Raw genomic sequence first — 25,461 nt, 5'->3', positions numbered from 1 at the left:
CTCCCCATACCCTATCTCTCTCCTTGCTAATCTATCATCTAGTCATTCTCTTCCATTTATTTATTTTTGGCTTGGGGGCCACATATACCCGTGACATAAGGCGGTAGTTTTCAACCTTTTTGAGTCCACGGCTCCCTTGACCAACTACATTCTTTCTGTGGCTCCCCTGTGGGGCTGAGGAGCCCAGTTATGTCACCCCTTGCTTATAGAGCAGGCAGCCTCTCACCCTTTTTCGAACACCCTCCCTTGTGGAGTGTTTCCTCAGCCTCCTCTCCTTGAGAATCCTCCGGGCAGCCACTGCTGCCGCCCCTGGGCTCTGAGCTGCCCTCCAGCCCCTCCACAGGGGCCTGGGACTTGTCTGTCCATTCCCAACAGCAAAGGCTGGCTAGTCTTTCTCACCCGCTTGCTGGTTTAGTCGAGGTGACCTCAACTCCTGATAACCAGCACCCCCTGACCAACCCCAGAGGCACCATTCACCTGGGGAACTTGTAGCCAGGGCTGCTGCAACAAACAGTTGTGCAAGCCTTTGGGAGGCAGAGACACAAGAGGGCAACAGGGGAGGGAGGGGAGGAAGGAGAAACGGAGACCAGTGTTGCCCGCAGCACCCCTGACCACGGCACCCTGGTTGAAAACCACTGACCTAAGGAATATTTGCTCTGTGTGAACAGTAAGAAAGTTACTACTTCTTTGAAGAAGTGGAACTTGAAGCGCTCTAGATGTAAATTGTGTGGATGAAAAGTTTCATAAAACTAATTTTTGAAGTATTTGCATTTTTATGCTGGTGTATTTTTGGAAAACACTTCGTTGGGAGAGAGATTATAGCATTCTGAATACTGCCCAGTGCTGCTAATGAGGTTTTTATGCAGAGCTGTATAATCACCACTAGGTGTCCTCCCTGCAGCTGCTCCTAATATCAAAACAAGGTATCAGGCAAGGTTATTAAATGCAAATACTTCAGAGTAATTTCTAAAAGGAAAATAGTTCAGTTCATTAGAAATAAGAATTCTTTAAAAGCCTTGTGTGTTTAAAATCACCTTCCAGAAGCAAAGGAAATCTTTCTGGCATTTTCATGAAAAGTGAACGACTTCTGTCTATCTTTTTATTTCGATAATTTCTATCCCTTTTAAGTGTTGTGCACAGTCAGCTTACAACAGCTGTAATGAAGATAAAATCAGTAAAAATGATCATATAATCAGAAAACTTACTTAGAATGTCTGCCGAAATAAGAAGATCTTCACCAAAGCAAGGGAAGTTCATCAGGGAAGGAGCCTTTCTGTTCTGAGCCAGGAGGGAGTCTGACAGAATTGGGCCCACAGTACCGAACCCTTGGCTCCCGGTGGATACAGGCCCTGTGTCTGAACCATGGAAGCTGGTGAACAGTGACTTCCCCAAAGGCCTCAGGGATCTGGCAGGCATATAGGGAAGAAAGCCGTCCTTAAGGCGTGCTAAAACCCAGTTGCTAAGGACCTTTTACAGTAGTAACGCAAGAACCTTGAGCTTGGCACAGTAGCATATAGGCAGCCGTTGCAGTAATGTTCTGGCAGAAGTCAGCCTGTCCCCACCAACAGTCTGGCATTTAGCACCACCTGGAACTTCTGGCATTTCAAGGTGCAGCCCACCTTTCCCACTGCAGGAGCACCAAGAAAGTGCAAGGCTTTTTGTTGCTTGGCACACTCAATAACAGAACAGTGGTGTAACTAAAAACAGTGTCAGTCTTGTAGGCACTGTTGCTGTAGCCCCATCCTCTTAACCATGCCCATTTAACAATACCCCGCCTCCCATGACCCTTATTCAAAGGGGATGATAATACAGCAAATCTGCTGAGTGATTTTATTGTACCAAACTTTTCAGAATTTTGTTTATATGCCGATAAAGGTTTTGAGATTGATAATGCAGCAGTTGTTTCTTTCTTGGCAACGTTCTGAGAATATAGCCCAAATTCCTTTTTAATTTTTTAAGCGATAGCTTACACTTGGTGGTTGTGTACCACCACAAAACCTGATGCTGGTACTTTGAACCTGCCCTTATTGCACTCATTTTCATTGCTGTGACGAGAGTGGTTCCATACTTCATGTGACGGGCATGTTTGACACACGTGCACCATTGTTTTTGGCAACACATAGAGTATAGACAAACTGCACATCTGGAGGCTCCAGTGAGATGCATACACATCCAGATGGTTAATGGCATGTGTAAATGTATTTATATTGTCCGTATGTTTGGGGTTTGCAAACCTGTATAGCAGCAGCAGCAGCAGCAGCAGCAAAAGAGAGGTAGGCAAGCGCGGGAAATCGCTGTTCACTCCTTGAATGTTTCTCCAGTTGCTACAAATGGTCTACCACTAAAGAATTCTCCATAGCATAGGGAAAACCCCACTTTGTAAGCTGTAAAGCAGAAGCAAAAGAGAAGGCGTTGCGGTGAGAGACATGAGTTCTGACTTGAGTTTTCACTTGCCTGTTGTGTGCTTGATGTGACTAGGCTTTAAATATACAGTTGTGTAGAAATTCTTAGCCATATCCTTCAGAGCTCTTTCTGAGCAGACCCTGAAAACTTCTTGGGGAACTACTTTTGCTTGAAAAGTGGCACACACATTTATTAAATAATAAAGCTAAAAGTGTCATAGGCACTTGCGACCAGATGATGCCCACCCAGTGCTTGATCCAGTCGTTGCCTTCTTAAAAGGCTACATTCTTTGAAAGCTGATGTGGAAATCCCAAAAGACATCTCTTCCTCATAGACTGAGGTCTACAGTTGGTGAAACCCTGGGTTGAGTACAGAGATATACCCAACCTGCCTAGGACATCAAGAGACGCAGCCTCAGAACTGGTATTGTCTGCCAGAGTTGACACCAAGGAAAGGTGGACACAACAAGGTAGATGATAGATAGATGATAGATAGATAGATAGATAGAGATCACAGCAACAAATGTGCTTTATTTAACTGTTTTGTCTGTTCAGTTTACGAAGACATGTGATTGTGCAAGCATCATGCGCTATGCTTGCAAGGTCTTGGTAATTCACAACTCATTATTGTTGTCCTGTTATAATTATGTTACATGTTATGTTGATATTAAACATGATATTTCTCATGTTTATAAACATTCCATTTTTAATTTACATGGTATTGTTGATACTGGTAACATGTTGTTTTACTAGAGAAGGAAAGGTCTGAACGAAGGCATTACTATTATTATCATCATTATCATTATCATCATTATTAACTAGTAAATAGTGTAATACTTCTTCCAGGTATGTTATTTGTATGGCTTCTTGGGGTATATATGATTCCTGGTATCTCATTGATACAGAATTATTATTTTTTCTATAGATGAAGAGTTAAAACAATTTGGAGCTAGGGATTGCGTGACTGTGGCAGACTCAGTTGCAACCTCAAAAAAAAAAAGTGGTTATGAAACTGATCTTTTGATCTGAGGAATAGAGGTCTGATCTATGGTAGACTTGCAGTGTGTAAATGAGCTACTGCCTCTGCTTTCTTCCCGGCTAAGACAAAATGTCGTTGGCTATAAACCTGACCTTCCGCTTTGGGTCAGTCACGAGTGGAAAATTTCTAAGGGAAAGATTAATAATCTAGTTTACAAAATTCCTATTATTTCCCCGTAGCTCCTTAGTATTTTGTATAATTCTCCTCCTGTTTATATCATTCTGGCTAGCATTTTTATACATTGAGTGATAAACATATGTATAGACAGTGGGGTTCAATGGAAATTAAAATCTGTGTTTGGAAAATTTAGAGCATTATACTAAAAACAAAGCCACCGACTCAAACATCTTCCACACTTCCTGTGTGCTTGTGAACACACATCTGCTCACCAGATGATTGACAGACTTTATAGCATTTTATAGTGTTGATTACCTGCTCAGAGGAATGAAGATTTGCCTTGACGGAGTTTTCCCAAGTGTAATTTTGTTAAAAGTATCTCACCCGGCAAGATTGATCAGCCCTTGGCTAGATGGACCAAGAGTTAAGGTAGTATCATGCGTCATGTAAGACAGGTCAATATTATTTTTTCCATATTGCAAATGGAGTATTGCAGCAGAATGGCTTCCCTAAGCCTCAGGGCAAAGGTTGAATATAAAACGGGACTACCCAGCTTCATAGTTCAGTTGCCAAACTGCAATACTATAACAGAGTCAGCTATGTCGCATATCCAGAATTGACAATCAGCAGGTATAGAACCAGTCTTCAGAAATGACATTCACATGCAAAATGAGTCTCTGTTGAGTCCAGGGAGGAGAAGTATCTTGATGGGTGCAAAATCGAATGGCAGGTGTGTTGCTTTTGTCCCCCCCCCCCCCATAAATGTGATGTTAATGTATTCTATGTCCCCCTCTTTTTTCTTCCCTTATGGTACTTGTGTGTTTGAGTGATTATGTGTGGATTGCTGTAAGTTGCTTGGAGACCTTCAGGTGATAAATGTACAATAGGTTTAACAAAAAGAATTGAAATGGATAAATAATATAAAGGCTGAGTTGAATTGCAAGTAGGATCTTGTTTATTGTTAGCATTATTGGTGTCATTATTGTTGTAGTTGTGAAATATATTGGATCTTGCAATAGGTTATGCTTAATTAATTTGCTTAATTAATTATATATTGAGCCGTCTACTTGCTTTAATTGTTCTTTTGTATAATTTGGAGTTGGCCCCTGGCTAAGCAGTGAAGTTTTTATTATGTATTTCTTTGTTTTTTTATCTTGTATGTTTATGTTGTGAACCGCCCTGAGATATATGGAGGAAGGGTAGTATGCAAATTTAATAAATCATAATGAATAATGATAAAGACTTTGAGATCCAATAATACAACTTGTAATCCTCCTGCACTTAAACTATGTGGCCAGCCCTTTATCTGGATTGAATGGCTAAAGACAGGCATCGCCAGGTCAGTTCATGTGATGGCTAAATACATTGTTCTAATGTATTTTTAGCGATAAAGGCCTAATTGAATCTTTCAGCACTGAAAAAACCATTTGGGTCCCAGATCTACTATCCTGAATCAAGCGCTCCCTGTATAAATGTGCTAGCTTAGCCCCCATATTTGTGTTTAACACTTGGAACATCTTTATTTCCTGCACATTTAAGTGACTTTCTTGTCTTAGAAATGTTTCTAAGCCACTGTGGGTTACACTGTCAGTTAAGTGTTCGTGTATGCAAGTTGTCTGTTCCGATGAGAGTTAATGGAAACTACCCTGCGCGGAACTGTAATTTGCAAGTGAGGAGTAGCAATGCGTTCTGTATACGTCAAACTATTTTGACATGTTACAGCTATGTGCAAATCTCCTTCCAGCATACTTTCAGCATACACACAATTTCCTTTTAGGCAGAAAAAGCTTTTTTTTTTTTTAATCTGTTTGCATATTTACTAACCCGCCGGTCCTTTTGAAAGTGAAGCTAGAGGCAGCACAGCAGAATACGATTTTTCACAATTTTTATTGTGTTGCAGGCATAATTCTATACCCAGTCTTACTATTCCTCGGGCTATAGAGCTTTACATATTCTGCTTACAGAAAATCCCGGCAAATACAACTGCTGTACTATCTTCAGTTTTCTTCCATTCTGCAATGAAAAACTTTACTTGAAAGAGAGATTATTTTAATTTTCTGGTTTCCTCTCTTCCTCTAATGCATTATTATCTTGTTTTAAAAGTCCACTACTTGGGTTTTATTATTAGCAGACAAAAATACAGAATTAGGTTCCATTACATGAAGGCTTAACCTTCACGAAGAGCGCTCGGAGGGAGCCAGGCGTCATCAATATTTAACAGCTGTTGTTATGAGGCATTTCTTGGGGGAGTGTGGGCTCTCTGCTCGCACGCAAGGGCTTAAACAAGAGCCAGGTCACTGTCAGTTGCATGGAAAGATTGACAGTCTGTTCTCATAGCGTGACAGCAAAGCCTTGGTTACTCAGCGCAATTCTTTTATACCAAAGGCATGTTTTCCCCCTGGTGTTTCTGGAAAAAAACAAAACAAAAAAACACACAGCTCTGTTGGGGAGGAGGGGAAGGAAGCAGAGGGTGGGGTTTTCAATTGCGGAGGTGGCGGAGTGCCCAGCAGTTGCTCACATCCAGGGAAGATAGATTGGCAGGCTCTGATCACGCAACCTGCAAAACGCTTGGAGCTGCTTATTGGAAGATGGTACCTCCTCGTGGAAATATAAAGCTCAAATGGGAGAGCAATTTTGGCTTATTTTAAGGGGCAAGTATTCAAAAGAGAGGGACGCGGGTGGTGCTGTGGGTTAAAGCCTAGAGCCCAGGGCTTGCCGATCAGAAGGTCGACGGTTGAATCCCCGCAACGGGGTGAGCTCCCGTTGCTCGGTCCCTGCTCCTGCCAACCTAGCAGTTCAAAAGCACGAAGTGCAAGTAGATAAATAGGTACCACTCTGGCAGGAAGGTAAACGGCGTTTCCGTGCGCTGCTCTGGTTCACCAGAAGCGGCTTAGTCATGCTGGCCACATGACCCAGAAACTGTACGCCGGCTCCCTCGGCCAATAAAGCAAGATGAACGCCGTAACCCCAGAGTCGGCCACGACTGGACCTAATGGTCAGGTGTCCCTTTACCTTTTTATTCAAAAGAGAAGGTTGTATCTTGCTGATTTCTGTATCTTAAATGTCTGGCTGTGCATCTGAAACACCAAAGAACAGAAACATTCAAATATTCTCCCAAGGGGAAAAAGGAGAGGGGGAGACAGTTACATGGGGGAGGAAAAGGCAGTGCATTACTGCTGGCATTGTTGAGCCTGACACTGTTAGACACCACAACCCTTTATATATCATGCAGTGGGTGCTGTGGGTGCAACAGCTGTCAAAAGAGCCAGCCCCGTGTCTGACTGAGCAACCAGCCACAGCCATGGGAGCTGCCACAGAGCTTAGGGTGGAGCCACGGGAGCCACCGAGGGGAAGGACACCCTCCCCAGGAGCACCGTGAGAACTGCAACGAGGGGAACACAAGACAGGCCGCCCCATATCCCCATCTGCCTTGTGTCGCCCTGCCAACACAAAGTGCAGGCTGGCTCTTTCTCATTGTGAACCAGGTGTTTGTGGTCCTGCAGGCTATTGAGGACTGATAATTTGGATTAAAGGTAAAGTTAGAACCAGAGCAGCGCACAGAAATGGCGTTTACCTTCCCGCCGGAGCGGTACCTATTTATCTACTTGCACTTTGATGTGCTTTTGAACTACTAGGTTGGCAGGAGCAGGGACCGAGCAACAGGAGCTCACCCCGTCACGGGGATTTGAACCGCCGACCTTCTGATCGGCAAGTCCTAGGCTCTGTGGTTTAACCCACAGCGCCACCCGCGTCCCTGATAATTTGGATTAGTTTGTTACTAATTATTCGTTTTAGTTATTAGTATTAGTTATTAGTTTCTTACAATAAAATTCCGGTTGCTGTTGTTGTTTTAAACATGGCCACTTATGTTAAATATGTACCGATTCATCCTTTCCAACAGCTGTTCAGGAGAAGTGTTTGAAAAAGCACGCAGGTCATGAAATAAAGGAAGTTGACATCCTCAAGGAGCCTGCTATACCAGAAGGCGGATTCTTACTGGAGGTGAGTGATAGACAGCGTTTCCTGAACTTCTGAAACACAGAGCGGCAAATAAGACTGCTAAAGCGCCGACCTCTCATACATTTTTACCAGCCCGATTGCCAACATTTACTTATGTTAGTTATGGCCTGAAATAAAAAAACAAATCCAGCTTTTCTAAGATGCATGTAGGTTTCTGTTTGTAGTAGATTCCTACCCATCACAGGAAAACAGGTGAGTGACTGGCATGTTGCAGTTTTTGTGGCTTTCATTCAAAAGTAAATTCACTAAGCAGCAACTGGGCAGTTGCTGCTTATTTCTGTGTCTCTCAGACAAATCTTCAGCTGGGGCTGCCATCTGGTGGAACTGACTGCCAGGGTGAATGGTCAGTGCACAAGTACATGTTACTCTGCCTGGAAAGAGTGGTACAAAAGAGAACCGTTAACAAGCCCTTAGTGAAGCACCATAAGCCCGAAAGGGAACAGAGCGACTCATGACTAAGTCGGTCATTGGGAATAAAGGACTCCTCAAGGGCAAAATGAAATACTTGCAGCTGTGGAAATGTAAAGAAACTGAAGGTACTTTTTTTCACCTTTAGTGGACATGCCCAAAGATTAAGGCTTTCTGGGAAATGATATATAATGAAATGAGAAAGGTATTTAAATATACCTTCCTTAAGAAACCAGAGGCCTTTCTCCTGGGCATGGTCGGCCAATTGGTGCCAAAGAAAGACAGAACATTCTTTATGTATGCTACAACAGCAGCAAGAATACTCATCGCAAAGTATTGGAAGACACAAGATCTACCCACCTTGGAAGAATGGCAGATGAAGGTGATAGACTATATGGGACTGGCAGAAATGACTGGCAGAATCCAAGACCAGGGAAAAGAGACGGCGGAAGAAGATTGGAAGAAATTTAAGAACTATCTTAAGAAACATTGTAAAATCAATGAGTGTTAGAATGATGCGGCTTTAGAAATTAAGTGGTTTACAGCTGTAAAGATTAAGTTAAAAGAAAAGAAAAGTTAACAATTAGATAAAATTAAGGGTGAGGATTTGCTGAACTGAATATTTGAAATTGGAATGCAGAAAGGGGAGGTATGAGGAGGTCGGTGAAATAAGTTTTAAGAAAATAAGGATTTGAAATTATACTTGTTTTTTCTTGTCTTTGTTTGTATTGTTGTGTTTGATTATATAATTTGTGAAACTTTAATAAATATTTTATATATATATAAAAAAGAAATACTTGCAGCTGGTCCTGGGAAGGATCTGTGAGACCACACTCTATAAGCCTTCAGAAGAGGTGTGGTAGCTGCTGAAACAACATGCATCTTTCAGCTCCCCTGAGTCACTTTACTTGCCATTCCTGTTGACTGACCTCTTGTGCAGGGGCTCAGTCCCTTTTCTCCTGACTGTAAAATGGATCCAACACACACAGAGCTGTGTGCCCTAGTACAAATGGAAGGCCCTTTCTCTAGCCTGTCTGCCTTTCCCATCTCTATGTTTACAAGCCCACATCCTTGTGAAAGAAATAACAGGGATGTGTGTTCTGTTTCCAAATTCTGAAAATAGCCATTTGGAAAATAGGCCCACCCTAATGGGCAGAAAAAGGGCAATGTGCTCATAAATGAAGCTGTTCCAGATAAACTAAAAGTTCAGGGTCTAAAAATGTAGTACCATGTTGCGTGACTTGAAAATATGTCAAAGCAAGGCATGTTTCAAGGCTTTGATGGTTTATGCTTTGGTAGCTATAGCAACTTCCTTGCTGGAGATTGCAATACAGTCCACTCTTATTTATTTCAAGTAACAATAGTAAGAGAAATAAATGTGGCTATGGAGTTCGCTTAAAAAAAAAACAAAAAAACCTTTTACTAACTGTGACCTTGACCAAGACGTCTTTGAAGTAGTGCTTGGCAGACTTTCAGATAAAGCACTGGAAGAAAATACACTCTTTATTATAAAAGCTGTTGCCAAGAGAGGTTAGGGCTACCTCACAATATTTGTCTGCATTAATGTTTCTAAAACACGCTTCTTGCAAGAAAATGATAACTTTAATCTGACAAATACTTTGAACATTAAACTTACTGTGAACTGTGATGGACTAATCGTTAAGTAGCACTTTGTGACCATGTAATTAGATCTACACATTGAGCAAAGAAAACAGAGTACATTTTCAAGCCATGTACTTTTTTTCTCGGGGGGGGGGGTGGAGAGAAAAAATGATTCTGTTCCTTCTGCAAAATTTGAGATTTTAAAAAATCCCATTCTATTTTATCATCAACAAATGTTTACGGTGCATATTTGTTTCAAGTGCTTATCCTAGAATAGGAATTTTGCCTGTACTTTACAGTAATTGAATCCATATGGATATACAACATGCTGTCATTTATTCTCATAGACTAAAGAGTAGCATTGTTTATTTGTAAGTCTCCTTGGTACTATAAACATCATTTTTTAAAAAGGATTCTAAAAACATTTTAGAAGCCAGCTAGGCTGTTTTATTAACAAAACAAATATAAGATTCATAGCACATTGATAAGAGTTTTGATCATACAGTATTTGTTTTCCCCCTTACAAGTTAGCAGCCGGATTATCAGGTCCCAATCTGGGAACTGGAAAGGGCCAGAGTTGACTATAACAGAGTTTGGCTGTATTACCTATTATTTTTTCAGACCATTCAATGTATGGGGCAAGTTACAGAGCAACATAAGATCCTAAAATACCAGTTCCAGGGAGCTTGCATGCGTAGGGCTGGTTCACACTTGACCCATGCCTAGGAAACGTGCGTCTGACTGGTTTTCCACATGCCATGTTCTTTCTAGGCACAGATCCCCATATTTTTTTTGCACTAAATTGCAGCAAATGTCAATCTGGAGAAAAACTGGTAAACAGTGGGTTTTCCCAGTGGGGAAAATGGAAGTGTGGGTGAGCCCTTAGTGTTGATCTGCATTCTAGAAGAAAATCCCAAGGAACCACTGCACATAATATTTCCTATAAGAGGTTGCAGGAGAAAGACGGTACAAGTTGAACGCAAAAGGAGCAGTCTTTGTGGAGGCTGAAGGCAGGGGCATCTCTGCAGGGTAAACATTGCAGACTCTGGAAAACAAGTATCAAGAGGGAAGCAGCTCAGAGCAGAACAAGAAGCTTCTTCATGGCTCTGGCACCTTCTTGGCTCTATGCCATTGATCAGCAAATGACATCCAAGATCTCCAAAGCCTGATGAAATATGGAGGCACAAGCATTATCAAGTTCACTGAAATGCTCCCAGTCCAGAGGGTTTGGATTATACAGCTTGTTGTACCATACCACACAGTGATTTATAACTAGATTTTTCAAGGAAAGCTCATAGTTAGGGCATCCTGCTGAACTACTGTAATTTAGATATATATTTTTAAAACCGCATGAAGACATCTTCTCTGTAAAGATCACATTTCATCACCCTGGTCTCCTTTGAGAGGAAGGCTGTGATGATGATGATGATGATGATGATGATGATAGTAATAATCAGTGCTTTTTTTCTAAAAAAAGTTTAGGGGTACTCTCATTTTGACTGAAGAAAATCACCATTTATACTTCAAGTTGAGAAAAATAAATACAGTAAATGGACAAAAGTATAAAGATTTACAAAATGTTTAGGGGGATGCAGACCCCTGCTTTCCCCTGGGAAAAAGCACTGGTAATAATATTACCCACCCACCCCAAATCCTTATTATTTACCATGTGTGTATATTCACTATTTGGCAGCTTAAGAAAAAACATGACACCTGTAATGAATAAGTAAAATATATTTCTGGCCATTTTGTTTCATCATTTCTTCCTTTGCTTTTCTTCTTCCATAGTCACTGAGTGGTTTTGTTCTGGTGGTGAGTGCTGATGGAATGATATTCTATGCATCACCAACAATTGTGGATTATCTAGGATTTCACCAGGTAAGGGGATTAAATTAAATATGTGGAGTCTTACATATTTTGCTGTATTTATATTCAGTCTTCCATTTTGCTCCATTTTTTGGGTCAAAAAATCTAAAAATCATACCAGTACTTCATATCCCTTTATAAACATACACCAAGAAGAATCTGTATACAGTCTCAAAATGGTATTGTGTGTTAAAGGAACTCTGATTATAGTATGTCCACCCAAATAGCATCCAGTTGCCCACCATGTTGGGCTCACTTACACACAAAATTGTTGTCCTTTGGGCTCAAAACCTCCCCTCGTTGCCCCTTCTTCCAGGCCATTATAGCAATTTAAATGCTGTAGGTTGGAGTGAAATGGAGAGACTGATTCTTTCCTATGAGAAAAGGTATTAGCTTTCCAAAAAGAAACATACCCCAAAACTTATTTGTGCTATATTTTAAAAAATGCGAGCAATCAGATGCAAAAGACAGTATGAATGTAATCAAATATTATTATTCTAGACTGATGTAATGCATCAAAATATATATGATTATGTTCATGTGGATGACCGGCAGGATTTCTGCAAACAACTACACTGGGCCATGAATCCGCCACAACTCATTTCTGGACAACATATGCCAACGGAGACAGGTATGTTTGGTTAACAGTCTGTCAATACAAGTAGATACCTGCAAGATAATGGTGTGGAGGGAAGGAGGAAGAAATGGGGCAGAGGTAGGGAGATCTTTCCTTATCTCATTTACCCACCCATGTGCCATTGGTCACACTCTCTGCTTTCATTTTGCTTTGCTCCACCCCCCACCCCCATCCTTTGCTCTATGCACTGCTACTCTTCCCTGCCATCTCAATCTCTGATTCCACCTTACAGGCAGCCCCGCCCCCAGGAATCCTGGGAACTGTAGTTTGAGGGTACTGGGAATTGTAGTTCTAAGAGGGGTAAACTAGTTCCCAAAGTTCTTTAAATGATTGTGGTGTGCATGTGAGTTCTCACTCTCTTTTCCCCTCGCTCTCTCTCACGGACGCACCCTTCCTCAGATGTGTGCCTGTTTTATCTGTTGTCATTGTTGGAATTGTAACTTTCGTTTCACAATTTTTAGGAGAAGAATTCATCCTTAATGAAATGTTTAAAGCACAGGAGGGTAACAGTACGCCATCAGACTTTTCATCCTTTTTAACTCGGTGCTTCACTTGTCGAATTCGCTGTCTTTTAGACAGTACTTCTGGCTTCCGTGTAAGTAAATCATACGTGTTATTAGTTCATTTCAAAATAATGACGTGTGTGAAATGTAGAAATCTTGAAACAGAGCATTCTTTATAAAGGCATCCCCCCCCTTTATGCATGTTCTACTCATGTGCAACTGTGTTTACATGCAGTGCCAGGAAATAAGTAAATAATCCAATTCATACCTGGAAATGTCCTCATGGCTCGCAAGCAGACCCTCCCTGGAGCCTGAAGAGGACGGCAGTGAGGGTGGATGAAGCCCTGAAGTGACTGGAGGCACAACAGGGCTTTGTTTACACTGTTCAGCCTCCTTGGCTAACAACTTTCCTGCACATCCTCCAGCCTCCTGCCGGCTCCAGAGCTTCAATCCTAGTTGTGGATATTTGGGGATACATAATTTTTGATCTGGATTGGAGAGAGCAGCAGGTGGGATGTTTAGGTGGTGCTCCCCACTTTACACAGTTTTCGCTTACGCCCACTGGGGCCTAGAACATAACCCCCATGTAAGTTTCAATTATTTTCGTAAGGCATTGCTGCTGCGACATTGCAGTAAAGGGGTGCAACATTGCAACTGCAATGCCTACGCTTCAGGAGGGAACTACTGTGGTGCCCCGCAAGACGAATGCCTCGCAAGACGGAAAACTCGCTAGACAAAAGAGTTTTCCGATTTGGAGGTGCTTCGCAAAACGAATCTCCTATGGGCTTGCTTCGCAAGACGACAATGTCTTGCGAGTTCCTGCTGGTTTTTCCCCCCGCCCCCCTTTTTCTAAGCCGCTAAGCCGCTTATCAGCTGATCTGGTCAGCAGATAAGCAGCTAAAAGCCGCTAATAGCGCTAAGCTGCTTATCAGCTGATCCGATCAGCAGATAAGCCACTAAAAGCCTCTAAAAGCCGCTAATCCGCTAATCCTTCAATGGGCTTGCTTCGCAAGATGAAAAAAACCGCTAGACGGAGAGAATCACAGAATTGATTCTTTTCGTCTTGCGAGGCACCACTGTATATGACAGGCGAGAAATGGGAGAGTTAAAGATTGCTTCCTTCCCCTTTCTGCTGCTGGAAGTCTTCCATCAGTGGAACAGGATCACTGGCTACAACCATTCACAGCTGGTGGGGTGCATGAGGTTCTCTTGCACCAAAATGGCTTTTCTGGTTCCACACAGGAAGCTGCCTTCTACTGTCCACAGTTGGGGGCAGTTGCTGTGCAGGGTTTCAGACAAGGGTCTCCTAGCATTAGCTAGTGACTCCAGGGATTGAGCTCGGAAACATTTGATTGCAACTCACATCCTCTGCCAGCGAGCCATGGCCCTTCTGCAGGTTTTGGACAGTATGCAATTTTTCTGAGAACCAAAGTGGTGGCAGCTGTTTCTGCACAGCTGGATCTCAGAATGAGAGGAGCCAGGTGGGTCAGATTTCTTACTTTTTAAAGCGCATTTCCACTCTCATACTTTCATGTGGCTCAGGATGAAATACATGGAGTTTTTAACATCTCAGCTCATAGAATTGTAGAGTTGCTTCCTTCCTTGTGGGCAAATGAGAGGAAGACCAGCCCAGAGAAACCTAGCGACTTCACATCTAAACAGTTATTGAAGCCCAAGTCACCCCAAAGTCTTACACTCTATCTGACACACCTCACTGGATTGTGATATGATTCCTTGCCACATCAGAGTTGTCTCCACTCTGTTATCCATGTGGATCTTCCCAAGGTAGTGGTAGGGATTCTAGCTGCATCCAAGTGACTGTGGCAACGTATGGCTCTACCCAATGATAGGAACCAAGCAAGCAGAGTCAGAACATTACAATTTGATGAGGTTTGCACATTTCAAATGGCTTTTGTGGAACAATGCTTGCCAACTTTCCCTGTGTTTTTCCTGTTTTCCAGGCAATGCACTTTCAAGGCAAACTGAAATTTCTCTTTGGGCAGAAAAAGAAGTCATCCTCAGGAGCAATATTACACCCTCAGCTGTCCTTATTCTGCATAGTGGTGCCACTTCTGCTTCCTTCTGTGACTGACATGAAGTTAAAAAGCCTTTTTGTGAAATCAAAATGCAGATCTGATCAAGCAGCCACAACAGATGCAAAGCAAGTACAAATGCATCTTGAGACTTCCTATTAGTATTTGTCACAGCCCCAGACCCTAAGTTCTCAAAGTGCCTGAGCAATAGAAGCTCAGAGCAGAGGGTGGAGATCCACTCCACAGCCTGGCGGGGGCAAAGAGGAAGGCAGGTAACAGTTGGTGATGCCAAGGCTAAAAATGGGCAAAGCACTGTAAAGCTACAGTCCTGTGTATGCGCACATAAGAGTAAGGTTCTTTTTTGTCATTGTTTCAGATATATTGAATTTTTTCCTCTGTCTGTACTGAATACTACCACTCAAATCACTCATGATCTGGCAAATGCTGCACTGACAACCTGCCAGTAAATAACGTCAATACAATACCTGTCAAACGAGTAGCATCTTACATTCCATCAATACTTTTTGTCCTGTAATGGGGTAAAGGGACATGCCCAAACATATAATGGCACTACAGTACTTGAAACCTATTCTGTAGCATTCTAAGAACGATTAATCCAGTCATATGACTTCTGCTACGAACCCAAGTAAGATAATGGATGTATTGATGTGCAAACTCTTTCAATGTGGAATTCAGAAGTTGCTTTGAAGTGCTTTTTTGTGGCATTTATTATGACAGTGGCATGCGTGCATATCCATAGTGTAATTTATAAAAACATTTTGGTTTTATTTAATCTTTGCAGCTCAAAGGCTATTTCTGAACAGTATATGACTGATCTTCATAGAAGAAATGCTTTCCAAGAAGGTATCATTTTCACCAGTGGTTTTTAAAATCATTATTCTGCATTTATCCATGTAATAACTTTATGTGGTGTTTGCTTGAATTTTTCTTTCCTTTCAAGGTAAAACTTCCCGATTTTTTTTGCAATTGCTATTGTGGCTGAGGTTGCTGATACATAAATGGACTGCACCAGCTGTCCTCTCAAAACATTTGCCATTCTTTAGCTGTTTACTAATCCATCTAATGGGGACGCGGGTGGCGTTGTGGTCTAAACCACACAGCCTAGGGCTTGCCGAACAGAAGGTTGGTGGTTCAAATCCCCGCAACAGGGTGAGGAAGTAGATAAATAGATACCACTCTGGCAGGAAGGTAAACAACTGTCAGAGCTGCCACCCAGTCCCAGCTCACATAGGACCAAGTCCGCCAGCGTTCACTTTATAAGAGTCTTTATTAAGTTACAGGTTTCATTTCCGAACTGCAGCGTGCAGCTCTACACCTTCTGCCCTAGGTCGGCGAAGACCCGTCTGAGTCCCCGCCTCTTGCACACCAGCTTAATACCCTAGCCTTGCTCCACCTCCTTCGCCTCTCCCTACGTCTCTGGGTCCTTCTGCCCCCCTGGGCCTCCTCCCTTCTACTCTCCTCTGACGCTGACCCCCCTGATCCTTCTGCCTCCTTGCGGCGGGCTTTGGGACCTGGCTCACTCTCCGGGCTGCTTACTGCTCCGGCTTCCGCTGCATTTGAACTTGGCGCGCGCGCCCAACTCTCTACTTTCCTCTTAACCGTTGCCTCGCTCTCTGAGGAGGGCGTGACCACCCCTGACTCGTGCCCTCCCTCCTGCTGACAGCCTCCGGAACCCGATGCCTGGCTACCTTCCTCCCTGCTGCTCTCAGTCTTGAGCGTGGGTCCCGACTTCCAGCTGCTGCCGCCCTCAGTTATGAGCGTGGGTCCCGACTTCCAGCTGCTACTCTCTGAATCTCCTCTGTTCCCTTCCTCCTGGGGTGTCCCCCCGGATCCCCCCCTTGCTCTGCTCACTGGGGCTCCCTTTTGGGAGTCCTCTGACTCACTGCTTAGGCTTGGAGATCTCGGGTCGTCATCATCACTCATTTTCCCTTCGGATTCCTCCCCCTCGCTCTCTGCTTCCTCCCTTCTCTGCGTCTCTGCTCCTGAACCCCTGACATCCATCCCCCCCTCGAAGCCCCCCCTTCCCCCCTCCCCGCTTTCAGGTGTGGGTGCTGGGTGCTCCATCATCACGGGAGGGAATGCCGGATACAGTTCGCTCCCCGTGGTTGGCCGCCAACTGAAGACCTCCGAGTCTTCCTCCTCGCGGTCGCCGACGTTGACCTGTTCCGCTTCCATCTCTGTACCGCCGTGCTCGAACCCAAGGTCCTCCCCGAACACGTCCATGTCAGTCTCTGCGTCGGTCGCTCGACCTGGCATCTCCAGCCACTTCCTGCGCCATTGCTCCTCCTGTCGATCGTCCCACCAATACGAGGTGTCTGACGCCGCACCCGCCGGCGATCCTTCTGGGGAACGGGTGCTCAGTGCGGGTTCCCCGTCCGAGTCGAATCCATGGAACGTGCTGGAAGAAAGTGTGGGCGTGAACAGCCAGTCGTCGAAGAAGCTCGCTGGCATGGGTCTGTGTGGGAAAAGGGCATGAAACTCGTCCTTGAGCAGGGGTTCCTCCAAAGCGTAGTCTGGCACCCAGCTATTGGCGCTGGCCCGGGTGCCCTCTCTGGCTAGGAGGTATTCGACTCCCTCTTCCCCCCATCTGGAGTCCAAAATCTCCGTGACCTCGTTGATGGGGTCTTGCTGCGTCACCCCTCGCGTCTCCGTCCGCTCCCGGAACGGACTCGGTGCCGTCCCTGGCTCCTGGAATCTGTGAGGTGCCTTGTAGGGAGTGAGCACCGACCTGTGGAACACCGGATGCATTCTGGAACCCTCCGGCAGCACCAGTCGGAAGGCTACCGGGTTGATCTGTGCTTCGACTTGGTACGGACCAATTTGCTTGTGCCCCAACTTCTTCTTGGCTAGTGACCTGGTCGGCACTGCGTGGGCTGCCAACCAGACCCAGTCTCCCACTTGGATCTCTTCGCCAACCCGCCTGTGCTTGTCAGCTTGCACCTTGTAGGCGTGCTTAGCTAGCTCCAGCTGCCGTCTGAGTTGATCGTGTACCGCCTGCAACTCTGACGCGAACGCGTCCGCCGTCTGTGGTTCTCCGTCCCCCACTCTCTCCCGTCCCGGGAAGGTTCTGGGATTCCTCCCATTGTTGGCGAAGAACGGCGTCACCCCTGTGGACACGTGCTTCGTGTTGTTGTAAGCGAACTCGGCGAGCGGCAGGTAATCCACCCAGGTCGCAGGTTGTTGATTGGCATAGCATCTCAGGTACTGCTGCATGATGGCATTGACCCTCTCTGCTTGCCCGTTGGTCTGCGGGTGTCTTGCTGATGCCAGATCGACCTTGACATTTAGAAAACTCATCAGCTTCTGCCAGAAATTCGAGACGAACTGGCGCCCGCGGTCGGACAGGATAGACCGCGGCAGACCATGCACTTTGAACACGTGATCTATGAACAGTTTGGCGGTTTGTTCCGCCGTGGCCACCTTCGCACACGGAATGAAATGTGCCATCTTGGTGAACAAGTCCACCACCACTAGTACAGCTGTCTTGCCTCTCGAGCTGGGTAGATCCGTAACAAAGTCCAGGGCCACTCTCTCCCACGGTTCAAACGGCGTTTGCAGCGGTTCCAGCAGTCCCGCCGGTGGTTTGTGCACCGGTTTGGCCCTCTGGCAGGTGTCGCACCTCGCAACGTAGTCCGCGACTTCCCCTCTCAGTCTGGGCCACCAAAAGTCCCTTGCGACTAATTCCACCGTTTTTTCCGTGCCAAAGTGCCCGGCCGTGGGTGCGTCGTGCAGCTGCTGCAGTACCCTGGCGCGAAGTTCGTCTCCCGGCACGTAGATGGCCCCTTTACGTAAGAGCAAGCCGTCTCGTATCTGGAACTCGTCGCCCTTCGCCGTGCCCTTGTGCACCTCTGCCATCTTCGCCCGCGCGAAGGAGTCGTCCTGCAACGCCCGCCGCACCGCATCCAGGTCTACTGTGGCTGAAGCGCACGCCCACGCTGTTGGCGCGAAGATGTGCATGGCTGCCGCTGGCGTCGCCTCTTCGAGGTATTGCGGTTTGCGGGACAGTGCATCCGCCATGACGTTGGTGTCGCCTGGGACGTACTCTATTCGGAAATTGAAGTCAGCAAAGAACTCCGCCCAACGTATCTGCCTCTGGTTCAGGAACTGAGCCGTGCGCCAGTGCTCCAGATTCTTGTGATCCGTGCAGACCTGCACCGTGTGCTTGGCGCCGATCAGGAAGTGCCTCCACGCCTTGAAAGCTGCATGAATGGCCAGCAACTCCCTGTCCCAGATGGTGTAGTTCTGCTCCGACTTGCTGAGCTTTCTGGAGTAGAACGCTCCCGGCCTCCAGACCCCCTGTGGGTCCCTTTGCAGCAGGACAGCTCCCACTGCTCTATCGGACGCGTCTGTCTCTACCCGCATCGGTTTGCTGGGGTCGATATGCAGCAGTTGCTCTTCCGACGCGAAGAGACGCTTGAGTGCCTGAAAGGACTGCTCCGCCTGCTCCGTCCAGATGAATTTCTTTTTCTTGGAGCTTAGCGTGTCCGTAATGGCCGCCGTCTGCATCGCGAACCCCTTGATAAACTTGCGATAGAAGTTGGCGAAGCCGACAAACCGCTGGACCTCCTTCCGATTGCGCGGGCTCTTCCAATCCAACACCGCACGAACCTTGGCGCTGTCCATGGCTAGCCCCTTGTCCGACAACTTGTAACCCAAGAAATCCACCTCCGTCGTGTCGAACTGGCACTTCTCCAGTTTGGCGTACAGTCTATGCTGCTGCAGCCTCTTCAGCACCTCCCGAACATCTTGGTCATGGGCTTGCTGCGAGTCGGAGAATATCAGGATGTCATCCAGAAAGCAGACGCACTTCTTGTAAAGGAGTCCCGCCAACACATGATGCATGAAAGCTTGGAAACAGTGAGAACCGTTTTGCAATCCAAACGGCATCACTCTGTATTCGTAGGTGCCCAGAGGCGTGAACATGGCTGTCTTCCACTCATCGCCCTCCCTCATGCGGATGAGATTGTACGCACCTCGCAGGTCCAACTTGGTGAACACGCGTCCCTTGCGCACCGTCGCTAGCAGGTCGTCAATCCTGGGCCTGGGGAAATCAGAAGGCTTGGTCATCTTGTTTAAGAGGCGAAAATCCACCACCAGTCTTTTCTGGGGCGTGTCCTTCTTCTTCACGAAGAAAACAGGACTGCCCCCTACTGCCCTGGACTCCCGGATGAAACCGCGCTGCAAATTGTGATCTATGAACTGTTTGAGTTCCTGTAATTCGTCCTCAGACATGGAATACAGCTTCCCTTTCGGCAGCGTCGCCCCTGGTAGGAGGTCAATCTTGCAGTCATATTGCCTGTGCGGTGGTAGCTTGTCAGCCTCTTTCTCGCAGAAGACCTCCAGAAAGTCTGCGTATTTGTGGGGGACTGCTTGCAACGTTCCCAACTGCAGTTGTGATTCCTCCTCCTCTCCCTCCTGTCTGGGCAGGATGCAGTGTTCTGCGCAATAAGAGGAGCCGAAGATCAGCTGTCTCTGGTACCAAGCCAGTGTCGGACTGTGCCTGTCCAGCCAACTCATGCCCAACACAATGGGCGTGTCCGACAGTTGGGTGACATTAAAACTGATGACTTCCCTGTGGTTGCCAAGGCGCATCACCATCGGTGGCGTTTGCTTCACCACCTGCCCCCCTAGCAACTCTCTGCCATCCACTGTGACGACTTGCAGGGGCAGAGTGGCAGGCAGTAGCTGTATAGCGTGCTGCTCCACAAAATCCTGCGCTATAAAGTCTGCGTTGCTTCCAGAATCCACAGAAAGCGGTACTTCGATAGTGACGCCATCGGGTAGCTGGAGAGATGCTGTGAGCTGCACTACTGGTTTGGGTGGGAGGGGGTCCGTGGGTTGCAAGATCGCTGGGGACTGCTTCACTGATGCGTCTGGCTGGGCCCCAGTGCCTCTGTCTCCAGCCAGACATCGTCGTTTCCCTGCTGTGGTTCTCCTTGCTGCGTTGCTGCAGTCACCATTGCTGAGGCTGCAGTGTGCTTGTGGAGCCTCCGGGGACACTCTTTCGCCAAATGGCCTGGATCCTCGCAGATGTAACACTTCCTGTTCCCTCTAGGAGGCTTCGCTTTCACTGCTGTTGGTGCTAGGGCTCTGGCTGCTGACTGAGCCCTTGCACCTCCAACCTCCATCGGTTCCCCTCCCCCTCCTGGCGGAGGTGTGGATTGCGCACGCGCTGCTTCTCTTGGAACGAAAGAGAAACTTCTCGCTGCTTCGCGCCCTCCACGTCCTTCATCTCTGCACCAGGGACGTTCTTCCAGCCTCACCCCCACAGTCAGCGCCCTTTGGACCACCTCCTGCGTGCTTCGGGGCCTCTCCCCCCTTGCAATTTCATCCTTGACCGCTGAGCTTAGACCCTCCCAGAACAGGTCTCTGACAGGGGGCGAATCCCGGTCCCACTCTAAGGCACTGACCAGCGCAAAAAAGCGGGCGTGGTACTGCCGGACGCTTGCCCTCCCTTGTTTCAGTCCATGAATCTCCCGTCGGGCAAGATCCACATCAATAGTAGACAAAAAACACGCATCCATCGCTTTGATAAAGGCATCTGCATTCTGAAGCGCCGGATCTTTATCCCTCCACAAATTGCGTAGCCACGCTTTAGCATCCCCATGCAAATGGGATAGTATGAACCCCACTTTCTCTTCCTCATCTCTAAAGTCTTTTGCCAGCAGTTGCAGTGCGCACATTACGTCTGCTCGAAAATTGGGGTACTGTTGTAAATTCCCATCGAAGTGAGCCACAAGCCCTCCTGCTCTCCGTGCCAACCCAACCCCCTCCGGTCTGGGTCCTGGCTGCCCGTGTTTAACCCATGCTTCAAACCTGGCGTGGAGATCTCTGTAGGCGGCTGCCGCATCCTCCTCCCTCTCCTTGGATGCCAGTACCTCCGCGTTCAATTGGGTAACTGCCTGTTGCAGCGCTGCAACTTTCTCTGCTTCCGTCATCTCTGCTAACCGTCGTGAGCTTGCTCCCAAACACCGATCCCCTCCTCCAGCTGCCTCTCTCTCCGCTGCGAGATATCAGGTGTCCGAAGCTTTTAGGAGACGGGTCTTACTGTCAGAGCTGCCACCCAGTCCCAGCTCACATAGGACCAAGTCCGCCAGCGTTCACTTTATAAGAGTCTTTATTAAGTTACAGGTTTCATTTCCGAACTGCAGCGTGCAGCTCTACACCTTCTGCCCTAGGTCGGCGAAGACCCGTCTGAGTCCCCGCCTCTTGCACACCAGCTTAATACCCTAGCCTTGCTCCACCTCCTTCGCCTCTCCCTACGTCTCTGGGTCCTTCTGCCCCCCTGGGCCTCCTCCCTTCTACTCTCCTCTGACGCTGACCCCCCTGATCCTTCTGCCTCCTTGCGGCGGGCTTTGGGACCTGGCTCACTCTCCGGGCTGCTTACTGCTCCGGCTTCCGCTGCATTTGAACTTGGCGCGCGCGCCCAACTCTCTACTTTCCTCTTAACCGTTGCCTCGCTCTCTGAGGAGGGCGTGACCACCCCTGACTCGTGCCCTCCCTCCTGCTGACAGCCTCCGGAACCCGATGCCTGGCTACCTTCCTCCCTGCTGCTCTCAGTCTTGAGCGTGGGTCCCGACTTCCAGCTGCTGCCGCCCTCAGTTATGAGCGTGGGTCCCGACTTCCAGCTGCTACTCTCTGAATCTCCTCTGTTCCCTTCCTCCTGGGGTGTCCCCCCGGATCCCCCCCTTGCTCTGCTCACTGGGGCTCCCTTTTGGGAGTCCTCTGACTCACTGCTTAGGCTTGGAGATCTCGGGTCGTCATCATCACTCATTTTCCCTTCGGATTCCTCCCCCTCGCTCTCTGCTTCCTCCCTTCTCTGCGTCTCTGCTCCTGAACCCCTGACAACAACGTTTCTGTGCGCTGCTCTGGTTCACCAGAAGCGGCTTAGTCATGCTGACCACATGACCCAGAAGCTGTCTGCGGACAAACGCTGGCTCCCTTGGCCTATAGAGCAAGATGAGCACGCAACCCAGAGTCGTCCGCGACTGGACCTAACGGTCAGGGGTACCTTTACCTTTTTAATCCATCTAATGCAAGCGGAAACCCATGAGATTTCACACAAATGGTGTTATGGGTTCCACCCCTTCAAGAATTGGAGGGCTGCATTTAGCAGTTCACTGGAGAAAGAGATTGGGGGTGACCAAGTTTCCTCCCCATCTCTAGTCGCAGATTATGCTTTGTCAGCCTGCCAGGCTTTTTCCTTCAAGTTTTTTTTTTGCTTTATTGACTGGTCTGCAGTGTTTGGGCTTTACTGGTTGTGGGGTCTTTTGCCATTTTAAATTAAAATGTCCCAGAGATATAACAGTAACTTACCCCCAAAATAACTGCCCTAGCTCCCCTGTCAAATTAAAGACCGCCTTTGCACTAGCTAGCTAGAGGTTTGTGTACAGATTTCACACATTTAGGTGTTGCTATCTAGTTATTCCGGCTGGCTGAACAAGCATATGTAGTGCCGAAACAGTGCGATTGAAAAGGGTTTAAATCGAAGCAGTGTGCTTTCATGCAATGGTTCTTTCGTATTAGGCAATGACAAACTTATGTTTTCTCTATCCTGAATGAGTGTTCAGTGCTTCATTGAATAGATAGATTGCGTGCTTAAAAGATGCTAAAGCATTTATAAAGTAACATACTTAAAATATTTTCCACCAAAAACTTTGTCCCTCAAATTTTATAGGAAAGAATAATAGAGAAAATGGCATTTCTCTGAAGAGACTGCAAGCAAACGAAGACCATTGGGTTTGGATACAGGCCAGTACTCAAGTTCAATACCGAAATGGTTCTTCAGAATACGCCATTGCTCTACAGCAAGCTCCCAAGTAAGTTTGCTTAAAACATAAGCGTTTCAAAATATAAATATATTGTGTGAGAAATAAGCTAAGAGGAAAATTTGCTTTTTTGTTGTTCTGATTGGTGTAGAAAGTGCAACATTCAGCTAAGGACTCACGGCCAAAGAAATGAATGGAATTAAGGGCACCCAAGTAGCAGTTGCTCTTGAGCATGGATGTTTCTGGAGTCAGATAATAATAATTTAATAATAATAATTTATTATTTATACCCCGCCCATCTGGCCAGGTTTCTGCAGCCACTGAGTGGATAATGGGAGCTGGCATGCTGGTGAGACAGTGAGTCTGGGCATGGACCCCTGTGCCATTGCAGCATGGGACTCTGTTTCAAGGGAGTTCTTTAGACTACTCCTCTTGCCTCCTAGCTCCTTTCCGGTCCCTGTGCCCATCCATCACAGATCTTCACAGAGGAGGGCAATCTTCACAGAGGAGGGCAACCAAAATGGCCAAAGGCCTGGAAACGATGCCTTATGAGGAACGGCTAAGGGAGCTGGGCATGTTTAGCCTGGAGAAGAGGAGGTTAAGGGGTGATATGATAGCCATGTTCAAATATATAAAAGGATGTCACATAGAGGAGGGAGAAAGGTTGTTTTCTGCTGCTCCAGAGAAGCGGACACGGAGCAATGGATCCAAACTACAAGAAAGAAGATTCCACCTAAACATTAGGAAGAACTTCCTGACAGTAAGAGCTGTTTGACAGTGGAATTTGCTGCCAAGGAGTGTGGTGGAGTCTCCTTCCTTGGAGGTCTTTAAGCAGAGGCTTGACAACCATATGTCAGGAGTGCTCTGATGGTGTTTCCTGCTTGGCAGGGGGTTGGACTCGATGGCCCTTGTGGTCTCTTCCAACTCTATGATTCTATGATTCTGTGCCCTATCACCTCTGGCTGGTTTCCAGGTGACACCCCCTCCTCATGTGGCTCATGGAGGCTGCCGTTCCCATAAGCTCTGACATGCTGTACTTTATACACTAATTTGGAAATACTGTTGCTTATGAGCATAACCTGTAGCACCTCACCAAAAGCATCTGGTACGGCTTCTACTTGCCTAAACAAGTGCTGATTTTAGCTGGATCTACCTTTTGAATTTTTAAACAATTCAGGCACATGGAGGTGAGAGTTGAAGTCAGACCAATATTGCTTGGGTTGGCATATTTCTAAACACAGTTTAGAATTTTATTCTCACTGCCAAGGCCTCCCTCTACTGGTCAATAATGTCAATATTTGTAATCACATCCTTTCTGATCTGCTTGTGGGCAGATGTCTCAGTGGCCATGAGCAAAGCTCTTATTTGTGCAAGTATTCCATACAGTTGGAAGCATGTTTAAAATGTGCTTACCTCCATGTGCTAGAAGACAGGGAGCCAGCCATTTTGTGAATGTTTTTGATTCAATTATTACTTTCGATTTTTTTGGAAGCTATGTATTCCCTTTCTCCCATGCTGGAGTTCATAGATAGATAGATGATAGATGATAGATAGATAGATAGATAGATAGATAGATAGATAGATAGATAGATAGATAGATAGATACATGAGCACTCATACAAACTGCTTGTTAGCTGTTTCCTCTCATAACAAGGCTAACTCACCCTCATTTGTTACATACAAATATTGATGCTGGATCAAGGGTTTAGTTACCAAGGGCAACCAGAGGTTTTGGTCATACACAATGAGGCTTAAAAAAACTTTTTTTTTTTTACATACTGTAAGCCCACAACTGGGGACGCGGGTGGCGCTGTGGGTTAAACCACAGAGCCTAGGGCTTGCCGATCAGAAGGTCGGCAGTTCGAATCCCCTCGATGGGGTGAGCTCCCGTTGCTCGGTCCCTGCTCCTGCCAACCCTGCAGTTCAAAAGCACATCAAAGTGCAAGTAGATCAATAGGTACCGCTCTAGCAGGAAGGTCAATTTTATTCTCACTGCCAAGGCCTCCCTCTACTGGTCAATAATGTCAGTATTTGTAATCACATCC

General features: G+C 46.4%; 1 protein-coding gene across 1 annotated transcript in view; it reads left to right on the top strand.

The window, feature by feature from the left end:
• AHRR (aryl hydrocarbon receptor repressor) overlaps nt 1-25,461 on the top strand; it is a 55,536-nt gene that overhangs the window by 24,970 nt on the left and 5,105 nt on the right. Inside the window, exons 4-10 of the mRNA XM_082194827.1 lie at nt 7,460-7,560; nt 11,377-11,466; nt 11,956-12,085; nt 12,553-12,686; nt 14,556-14,755; nt 15,430-15,491; nt 23,326-23,467. Of these exons, the coding sequence (XP_082050953.1) occupies nt 7,460-7,560; nt 11,377-11,466; nt 11,956-12,085; nt 12,553-12,686; nt 14,556-14,755; nt 15,430-15,491; nt 23,326-23,467 (859 nt within the window). The remainder of the gene's footprint in view (nt 1-7,459; nt 7,561-11,376; nt 11,467-11,955; nt 12,086-12,552; nt 12,687-14,555; nt 14,756-15,429; nt 15,492-23,325; nt 23,468-25,461) is intronic.

The sequence above is a fragment of the Podarcis vaucheri genome, assembly GCF_965113315.1.
Source record: "Podarcis vaucheri genome assembly, chromosome: 13".
Classification (NCBI taxonomy): domain Eukaryota; kingdom Metazoa; phylum Chordata; class Lepidosauria; order Squamata; family Lacertidae; genus Podarcis; species Podarcis vaucheri.
This window is presented reverse-complemented; position numbering and strand designations above follow the sequence as displayed.